This window comes from Thunnus maccoyii, chromosome 17 (assembly GCF_910596095.1).
Source record: "Thunnus maccoyii chromosome 17, fThuMac1.1, whole genome shotgun sequence".
In the NCBI taxonomy this organism is placed as follows: domain Eukaryota; kingdom Metazoa; phylum Chordata; class Actinopteri; order Scombriformes; family Scombridae; genus Thunnus; species Thunnus maccoyii.
In genome coordinates this window covers 6,153,504-6,163,666 of record NC_056549.1, presented here as the reverse complement: position 1 = coordinate 6,163,666, position 10,163 = coordinate 6,153,504, and the positions used below count along the sequence as shown (strand labels likewise).

General features: G+C 40.7%; 1 protein-coding gene across 3 annotated transcripts in view; it reads left to right on the top strand.

Moving 5' to 3' along the window:
• The first annotated feature begins 1,060 nt into the window (after positions 1 to 1,060).
• The window catches only part of si:ch211-202p1.5 (uncharacterized protein LOC103909337 homolog), a 34,518-nt gene continuing 25,415 nt past the window's right edge, over positions 1,061 to 10,163 (top strand). Inside the window, exons 1-2 of one of the 3 annotated variants that reach the window (XM_042390816.1) lie at positions 1,061 to 1,983; positions 3,232 to 3,622. In XM_042390816.1, coding sequence (XP_042246750.1) covers positions 3,562 to 3,622 — 61 coding nt within the window. In that variant the 5' untranslated portion in view covers positions 1,061 to 1,983; positions 3,232 to 3,561. Of the gene's footprint in view, positions 3,623 to 10,163 lie in introns of all 3 variants that reach the window. The other 2 variants (XM_042390818.1, XM_042390817.1) reach the window with 2 other exon arrangements.

Here is a 10,163-nt window from a genome sequence, read left to right as displayed (position 1 = left end):
AGGTAAAATCCCACACACATAACAACATATTAACACACTGCCTGTTCCCGCTGTGCCTCTTCCGTTCGTGGTGGTGAAACCCTCACTTCCTCTTGCTATTTCCATTTCAAGACACCACACTCATTTCAGAAGACTTCACAAGATCTGGTGGAGCAATTATCAGGGAAACCCAACCAAAAGGCTGTTTCTGGAGCACGCCATAGAATCTGCATCCCAGATGTTTGGATTGTCCTTGTTAATATCTTTATGAATTTGGTTTACCGCAACAGCCTCTCTGTGGTTAGAATGGCAGAAAGACAGCGATTGAGCTTCCCCTAAACTAGGCCCAAAAAAAAAGATAAAAAGGCAGAAACAGGGGGTCCACCTTTTCTTTTGTGGTTGTCATTTTCCTGTTCGGTGTACAGTATTTTATTTCAGATGACCTCAGAATAGTCTCTTAAAGACTGCAGGCAGCTCCTCAGCAATTCAATCCAAAACAAATATGCTGAGAGTATTGTCTGCCAAAGTAGTAGAGAGGTTGAAAACAGCACGCTTTGGGGGCTAAAACGATAAATAGTGGGGAGAAATATTATTAGATTAGATTTGGGCTGAAAGACATATTAGAAATATGTCTTGCAGCCCAAGGATGTGAATCTGACCTAACTCTTCACGTTTCTGTATTCAATTAACGGATTGTATTTTTGTTTTGTCTCTCACAGATGGGTGAAATGCTGCCGCAGCATGAGACAGGGACATGCACGTGCTTAGACACACACACACACACACACACACACACATAAAGTGTACACATAAAGAAATCTTCATACAGACAGGGTGTGAAATATGGGGGGCCTAATGAACGTATACATAATATTTAAAAAGTATTCCTATAATTTGTATATTTGGACTCGCATCTGTGTGTATGGAAATAATTCTTGTGTGTGCCTTGTAAGCCAGTATGGGCTGAGCGTCTTGTTGTAAAATAGGGCCCTCAGTTACTTTTAATGACATGTTTTGACAAACACTAATATATCCAGATCATGAGAGCCAGGGAGTTGCAAGCCTCTGGTGATTGTACCAACTGAAATGTAGTTTGGTGAGGCATTCCCAAACTTTTCCATGCTAAGGACCCTCAAATAGCTAGAACAGAAAGCTTTCGGTGTGTCAATGAAAATAAGTGAAGGTAGAGTGTTTTTGGTCTGTGACCTGGGAGATGATGAAAATTAATGGCACTTAATTTTATTGTAGGCTACTTTAAAGGATAACCTGCATGCACCTTTCTAAGAATGCAGAACAAAAAATTATTTTGGTTTGATGAAAATGAGAAGTTGGACTGATTATGGGCTAGTTTTATTTCCGAAGCTTGCAAAATTAGGCAAACTGGACTGAATAATACATGCATACAATATGAGTCAAGTATGAAAACATACAGAATATACTATTCATGTTTTCCTCTAATTTGTTTATTTGGTCTCACATCCATGTACATGGAAATTGATAGTCTGCCTTGTAAAGCCTTGTTTGTGCATCTATTGATGCAAGACACTACATTGATATCAGAATACAGACACTAATCTGAGTAGATTTTTGTTGTTGGACATAATTTAGTCCCAGTAAATGTCAATATATTTTAGGACTATTTAGTTGGACATATTTTCAAGTATAACTATATGATGGTCAATTTGAGAATTTATCAACAGTCATGTAAAAGTCATTTAAAAATCTGCAGGGAAGTCTAGTTGCAGCCATGCCAGCAATACAAGGAGCAGAAATGTATCTTTGTAAATCAATGATAACAAAAAAATATAACATCATCTCTGTTTGACATTATAATCAGGTGTGAGGTCTCCTGTAGGTTTAATCTTGGGGTTAAGGCAAAGATTAGCTTAATAAACCAATGTTTAGGTTGCGGTTTTGCTAGCTTATCCAAAAAGTGACGAGACCACCGAGTGTGAGCCAACGAGAATGCAAATCAGGCACACAACACTCTGTGTGACGCAGGACGTAAGGCAACGCCTCCGGGTGAAATATGAGAAAGTTTTGAGGAAGTCCCAGCTAACTTTGGTTAGCTAACTTTTAGCTAGCTTGCAACTTTGCTACAACACTAGCTTTGTTGAGCAGGCACAGATAAATCTTTATCACTGCCTATTAAGTCTTCATTGCTTTATTTATTTAGTCTTTATTTTTATTTATTTATTTATTTTTTGCATGTGTTGTAATTTGAGGCTCTCTGTTCTTTGTTTTGATAGCCAGTGCATGTGAGTCCTTCCGTGTCCAACATGGTGGCCGCGTCACAAACTTTCTAAGATTACAGCTAAACACTAATATATGTTTCTGAAAACATTTGAGGCGAGAAGTAGGCAATGCAGTCGCATAATCTTGATCCATATTTGATCAGCACTGCCTTGTTTGACTGTTTGATCTAAGTTTCGTGAGCTTTTCCAACCTAATTGAGTAAACAACGCACACATTTGTTTTGGCCTGACATGCTGGTGCTGAATGAGGCTGAATGTCATATATTGCACCTTTAAACACAGTATCCCGTTTGTTTCTTATCCGTGTTGTAAGAGTGATATCAGTGTTCTCAATATTGATGGCTAGCATTCTCAGTAAACTTGCTCGCCATATGCTAACTGATGCACTGATGCAAACAGGATACACAACAGGGACTTTTAGTTCCAGGTTTAGTTCCTGAGATTAGTTTCTCTGGTTCCAAAGTACCTGGAACTTTTGGTCGAAAAGGGGCTAAAGTGTCTCCTGTGGTTGTTGAACTCAACTGAGTTTATCATTTTTAACCTCACAGTTATTGGTGTGGTCAATGATTCACTTGTGCTATAGCAATATTTTCTACAGCAGCAGGATAACGCTCACTTTGTTGCTCCACATGGGCGCTCATGGACGAAAATATGTACATACAAAACAGACAGGGCTGCTCCATATGTGTGGTGGAGAGCTCCAGAGGGAAGAAGAGGAGGGAGAGACTTAAGATTACAAGGAGAATAGAAAGAACAGAAAGACTCATTGAGACAAAAAAAAGAGTGAGACCACAGAGAGAAGGCATGACATAGGTCAACCAACGGTGGAGGAGGTTTTGATTAATGACATTCAAACTGTAGAGGTGTCTCACTGCAGATCCAGCCTCCCCTGTGAATCCTCCTCCTCCTCCTCCTCCTCCTCCTCCTGCTCTCCATCTGTTATGATACAGCTCAATACAACCACTCACACTATTCTCCCTCTGTATGGGAACTGCAGCAGCCTCGGAGCCCCTCAGGATACAGCTCAACACCCTGAACCTGGGTTTAGTTTAGCGCTGCACCTGGGTGGCAACAGATTCCAACATTTACCTGACTGGATCAAGCGGACATTTTTTTGGTGCAAACTTTAGGAGCTTTTTTTCATTTGTTTTAAAAGGAAGCCTTTTTCTCTGTTTCGTGTGTGAGTGGTGTTGTAAATATCTTTGGGCTGTTCTCTGCTTTTTTTTTTTTTATGACTGGAAGAAAAGGAGCTGCTGTGAGGAATTTTACGTGAAGACTGAGGTGCTTTCGGCAGATTTCTCACCTGGACGCTGAGGAAGCAGGCAGGATGGACTTCACTTACTTTTGGTTCCTCACCACAACTCTGATGTTGATCCACCAGCATCAAGGTAAACCCATCTTCAATATCTGTTTCTACAGATCCTGTTAAATTTGAAATTGGGAAGAGAAACATTAAGAGCATGCTCCTGAATTTAGTTGCTACAGACTCAGTTTTACATTTAATTGCACTGAAATCATCTTGTTTGAATGTTGACATTGTTTTTATTACCTGTGTTGATTTTAAAGCTTGTAAAATTTTGTTCAAAAAACTTATTTCTGACAAATAATGGTACAATGTACATACTATTTAACATATAGTAAGTATTTTGGTTGAGAAAATCTTTTACAGCACACATATAGTACATTGTGTTTTGGAATATAACTTTTATTTTCTATACACTTTAGAGACATATTTACCATCAGAGATCCTGACTATGGAGCCCCGAAACCAACAAAAGGTTATAAATGAGTCAGAAAGACATAATTTGGTTAGTTGAATAATAAAAATGGAGTGCACAAAGAAATATAATAATAAATAATAATAATACATTTAATTTGTGCCACACTTTTCAGTCATATTGAAACTGAAAGTGCTACAGTATTAATAACAGAACACACAACATAAAGAAAATAGTAATTAAGATGAAAAAGCCTTCCTGAATGAATAGAAAGGTTTTTAGGCATTTTTTAAAAGAGACTGGGGTCTGTGCTGCCCTCAGATAGTTAGGAAAGCTTTTCCACAGGTGTGGTGCAGCAGAGCAGAAGGCTTGATCCCCCATGGTGCAGAGCTTAGTGCCGGAGGCCCAGAGGAGCAAGCTGCTGGCAGATCTGAGCGTGTGGGTGGAGGTTTGTGGTATGATTAGTTGGTGTAGGTAGGGAGGCGCACGTCTGTTGATGGATTTGTATGTGAGTACCAGGACTTTGTAGTCAATCATGAAGGAGACAGGGAGCCAGTGCAATGAAAACATAATTGGTGTTTTATGTTTGTGTTTTCGCACTCTCATCAGGATTCTGGCAGCACTGTTCTGAATGTGCTGGAGCTTCTGGATGCTCGTGCCAGGGATCCCTGCGAAGCGCGCATTGCACTAGTCCAGTCTTGAGGAGATAAAGGCATAAACAAGTTTCTCCCCTTCTGTCAGGGTTAGAGAGGAGCAGAGTTTAGAGATGTTTTTGAGATGGAAGAAAGAGGTTTTGCATAGATGTCTTATATGGTCATCAAAAGTCAGCTAAGGGTCAAACATAATGCCCAGATTAGTGACTGAGGAGGAAAGGGGGATGTCCTGGCCGTCAAATTTGAGATGAGGTATGAGGGATTACTGAATGTGGTGTGGAGGAACTAACTGGAGGAAATTTGTGCTCATCCAGGCCTTAATCTCCTTAAGACCGTTGCTAAGGCATGACATGGCTGTAGAATGGCTTGGGGCAGTTTTGATGTACAGCTAGGTATCATCAGCAAGGGGTAGCATGTAGAGGGTAAACAGGATGGGGCCGAGAACTGATCCTTGGGGAACACCACAGCTGACAGGGAGTGATCTTGACCTGCATCCTCCCTGTGAGACATAATCAGTCCTACTGGAAAGGTAGGTCTGAACCCCCCAAGTGCAGAGTCTGACAGTCCAATGGTGGTGTCGAGCTGCTCTAAAAGGATAGTGTCAAATGTAGTGTTCAGGTCAAGGAGAATCAGAAGAGATTCTCGTGCATCAGCTGCCATCAACGGGTCATTCATAGCCCTGAGCAGAGCTGTTTCAGTACTATGTGCTGAACGAAAACCTGACTGAAAATGTTCAAATAGGTTGTTGTGTTTAAGATGGTCCTGACGCTCAGAAGCAACCACTTTCTTCAACACCTTGGACAGGAAAGGGAAGTTGGAGATAGGTCTGTAGCTGGCAAGAACTTCTGGGTCACCCTCATATGAATGATGAGGGGGTGGATTACTGCCGAGATGGAACACTACTAGTTTGAAGGGAGAGGTTGACAGTTTGGGTGATCAGGGTCTGAGAATTGGGATGTATGATTTGAGCAGAGCTGTGGGAATTGGGGTCAAGGGCACAAGTACAGGGTCTCATCTTCCTGTGGATTTCCTCAGTGTGGTGCTGTCTGATGCCAGTAAAATGGAGTAGAGGCGGCGAGCTACCCAGACAGAGGGTCAATGACAGGAGGAGGCAGAGAGGAAGAACTGGACATCAAAGAGCAGATGTTGTTGATCTTTGCTCTGAAAAAGTCAATGAATGACTGTTAACTGAATGTTACATTGCTTTTCTATAGCCTCATTTGGGGAAGATGATTGTGGCTTCAGGAGATGGTTTATGGTGGAAAAAAGATGCTTAGAGTTGTTATTAACTAGGTTGGAGTAGAACTGTGACCGAGCATCTTTAAGGGACATTGACTCAGTCCTTTGATGTTTATGGAAAGCCAGTTTATTGACAGCAAGCCCAGACCTTTTGAAGTGTCGTTCCAGGACACGTCTAGCTGTCTTTATTTTCTGCAGGTCATGAGTGAACCAGGGAGCAGAGTGTGAGAAATTGACCTCACACATCTTGATAAGGACATGAAGATCAAAGAGATGTATTGTAGAGTGCCACTAGTTCATCCACTGATGCAGAAGCTGGACAGGTGATGTGCTGGAGGTCCATTGTCATGATGGCTGGGTCAATGCTTTTCCAGTTCTGAAAAGGTATTTGACACTTAGGTTAGCAGGGGGAGACAGGAATGTCAAATCCATTGAGACCACCTTGTGGTCGGACACACCCAGATCCTAGACCTGTAGGTTATTGATGGGGGCCGACAGGTCAAGTGTGCCCCCTGGTGTGAGCAGAGACATCAACATGCTGCTTCAAGCCAAGGCACTCAATCAGACTCAGGAACTCCATTGCAAAATGACAGGAGGGGTTGTCAACATGTATATACATATCACCAACAATGTCAATGTTGGTTGACTTGGAGCAAAGTGAGGTGAGGAGGTCATGTATCTCAGGGAGGAAAGATGTTTGGTTTTTGCGGGGGGTGGAGAAGCCTCGTCATGGAGTATGGAAGTTTACATTTTAAAATGAGGCATTCAGTAGAAGAAAGATCAAGCATTGGCAGGAGAGACAGTTTCAGTTCATCCCAGTGTATGATTGCTAAAACATCACCACAGCCAGAGCTGCAGGGTTTTTCCATGTCACTCTATCATTTATCTATTTATCAGTGAGAGATTGTGTATTAAACAGTTCCATGGTGGCAGGAGACAGAGCTGAGGATAGAAGTCACTGCAAACTCCCAGTACACTGTGATCCACTCCATATTTTGCATCTCGCCTGGTATAGGATAGTTTCTCAATGTTTCCAACGTTGATGCCCAAGTTTGTTTTGCTTCTGTATTCCACATTGAAACCGCGGCACAAGCCTCTATGGATGTAACAAGGTCTGTTTCTTAAAATCCCAAACTCTTGGCAGCGGGTTAAAAACCTCTTGTCGATTGTAATTAGGAAGCTGCATAAACTCCGTAGCTGTGTGGCGGTGTAGGACATCATAATTAAAGCTGTTGCATTGTTTGGGCCGAATGGCAGCGTTGGTAACTGCCACAGTCACGGTCACACAGTGGAGATCATTACAGCAGACATGAGGGGGGCTCCAGTTGAAGAAAAACCCCACTAGAGTCCGTTATTAACAGCGCAGCTCTCAGTGATTTCCACACCGATAGAAGGTGCAGGGAAGCCGGTTGGTGCTTTGTGGTACACCTGAGCAGGCACTAAGCTTTGTACTTTTCCTTTAACCTCCAATCAGTTGGCAAAAAAGAGGTAAGTTAGCCTATGAAATTCATTTAAAACTTAATTTATTTTACATTTCTACTTGTCTTTCACTAGCAAATTTTTATCTATTTATGGGTTTGTACTGTAGCGCATTTAATCATTTTTCGATTCCCTAGTTTCCCCACCCAACATCCCCCAGTTTCCTCACTTAATCTCCAATTTTTCTCACGTTAACATGATAAAGAGATGGGTGTGTCCATCTATCTCCAGGGCAAGCACTGGTCCAAGATGGAAGAGTGTGTATGCGTGCGTGTTTTTGAATTTTAATTAGTTAACAAACTGTTTTATTTATCAGTGTTTCTGTTTTATTTTTGATTTATCTCATAACCTTTTATTGACTTTTGTCAGTGTTGTGACTCCATACTTGAGGTGGTTACACATACAAAGTAAAACTGTGGTAATAATATACTACTGTGAGTGAAGCTTTTATGAAAAATTGACTTAGCACCTCTTAAATGTAAAAATAACAACAAAAATTCAGGAATGCATTTCTGTACATTCCAGGGATTTTAAGGTCTTATCACATATGGGAAATCTGGAATGCGTTTTTTTGATCTCACTGCCAGAGGTTTCACCTGTAGATTCCTGGCCGCACCCATATGAACCCACTGGATAACATGAAGGCATTGTTGGATTACAGGGAGCTTTTTTATGATTTCTCAGCCTTGTCAGATTAAAGTTGGAGTGAAAGGAAAAGTTTTCTTTACTTGCTGCCAAAATGTCACTTGAGTTGAAATCATCTTTCATCATTTACATCTTTGTGCGTCAGGTAAGGCAGCATGTAATCGTCCTTTTTGTGGACAGATGGTTCAGAGAGTTGAGTTGGAGTCGAGGCAAAAAGCCAACCATGAATACCTTCATGTTGCCCCGGGCCATCAAATCCACAGGTCAAAACCTGGATAATGTGGTTTAGATTCTGATTTAGATTCAGATACTGCAGCTGTATGTGTTAAGAAATGTGTGGTAAAACCCTTTTCAATTAAAATGAATCCATTTTGAGTGACAGACGAGTTACGTAACACCCTGGCTGCAATAAAACCTGCATAATCCAACATGAGTTTGGTTGCCACTCCCTTGTTTAGGTGTTCTTTAGATCATAACCGCAGAGAAACTGCAGATTGTTTCTTCAAGAACCCATAATTGCGTGTTTATGAACCTTGATAGTATACTCTCAGCAAAAGGTAGAGCAGAATTTTTTGATTAACTTCACAGTGGCAGCACAATATGTGAGTAAATTACGGTCTCTTGCTTAAAGTGGCACTCTATCATTTTAGTTTTGTAGCTCCATAAAGTTGGGAGACTTGCAAGAGATTAAAAAAGAACCATCGAAATCAGTATCAGAAGACTTAGAGCTCCTAGATTGGTTCCAAAACTCCAACAATCCTTCTTGCATTAGATCCTGCGATACAGGTAACATATTTAACATTGTACCAGGGAGTTTGAGTGTTGTGTTGCCTTTGTATTAGAGATTAGTCGCCAACTATTAAATTAAATTACTATATTGATAATCGATTAATCATTTTGTCATTTTTTTAAGAAACAAATTTCCAAATTCTCTGATTCTGGTTTCTTTAGTCCTCTGTGACAGTAAACTGAATATCTTCGGGTTGTGGACTGTTGGTCCGGACAAAACAAAACATTTGAGGACGTTATCTTGGGCTTTGGGAAACAGTGATCAACATTGTTTTACTTAATCTTATAAGATAATAATTGTGTTTATGCTACCACTGCATTATTTTTCAGTAAATAAACAAACATGTAGCAACTTGTACATTTTAAGATGACAGCAGCAGAAATAAGAAATTAATTGGAGACAATAAAATTTAAAGCAATTAGTAACACTAACTAGCATTAAAAGTTGCTTAAGTATCAATCAAACTGCAGCAGTGATTCTCAGCAGGAACAGTGTCCACAGGCTAACAAGCTGACAAGCAGACATTCAGCAAGACAGAGTAAGTAAACTTTATTTATGGGGAGGCTTTTGACAAAGACAAAAGGCTCCCCAGGGGGGCGCCGGAGAGTTGAAGGTGAGGCAAAGATGGAAGAATCAAAAATCGTCCTCCTCACGGTCATAACTCAAATCTGAACACACAGACATGAAACAAATACTGATATCTATCAGTGTGACTTACACTTCCCGAGGATATCATTATCTCCTATGTCCTGCGTAAATAAAGCTTCATAAATCCACTTAGACATCAGAGAAAAAAGAGATTGCAGAACTTGCCTGAGAATCATCACAAATTGAAAAAGTTTTTTCTTCTGAAATCAGTTCAAGTAGTGACTAATATGAAATGAAAACTTGAAATTTTACAATTTTTAGTTCTTTGCTGTAACAAAACAGCTGTTTCTTGCTAGAAAAACCTGCCTAAAGAAGAGGTTTGTTGCAAGAAAAAAAAAAAAAAAGGAGGCCAGTAGTGTTCGAGATAAAATCTTGAGGCAGACTGGCACGTCGCCTGAGGAGAGGTGTGTTGCTACTTAGGTTGACCTTGTCATTATGAAATGGTGCTTGTGGTTTGCAGAGTCCTGACCAGCCCTAAATCCACTAATTTCCTCTTGTTCAACTCTGTGTGCTCATTACTGTCACAGGGAACCGCTCATCATGGAGGTGAAACACTGACTTTTTCTCGCAACACTGAGCATTCTGAATTGCAGATCAACTCCATCAAGTTAGACAAACAGTTTTGTGGTCAAGTGTCTGTTAGTGTAAAACCCTCCGAGGAACCTCCAAGACAGGTTGTCTCTGCTGTTGATTTGCTTTCCCGGCTTTGACTTTTTTCAGTGTCCATACATTTACATTTATATCCCTTTTCCACCTA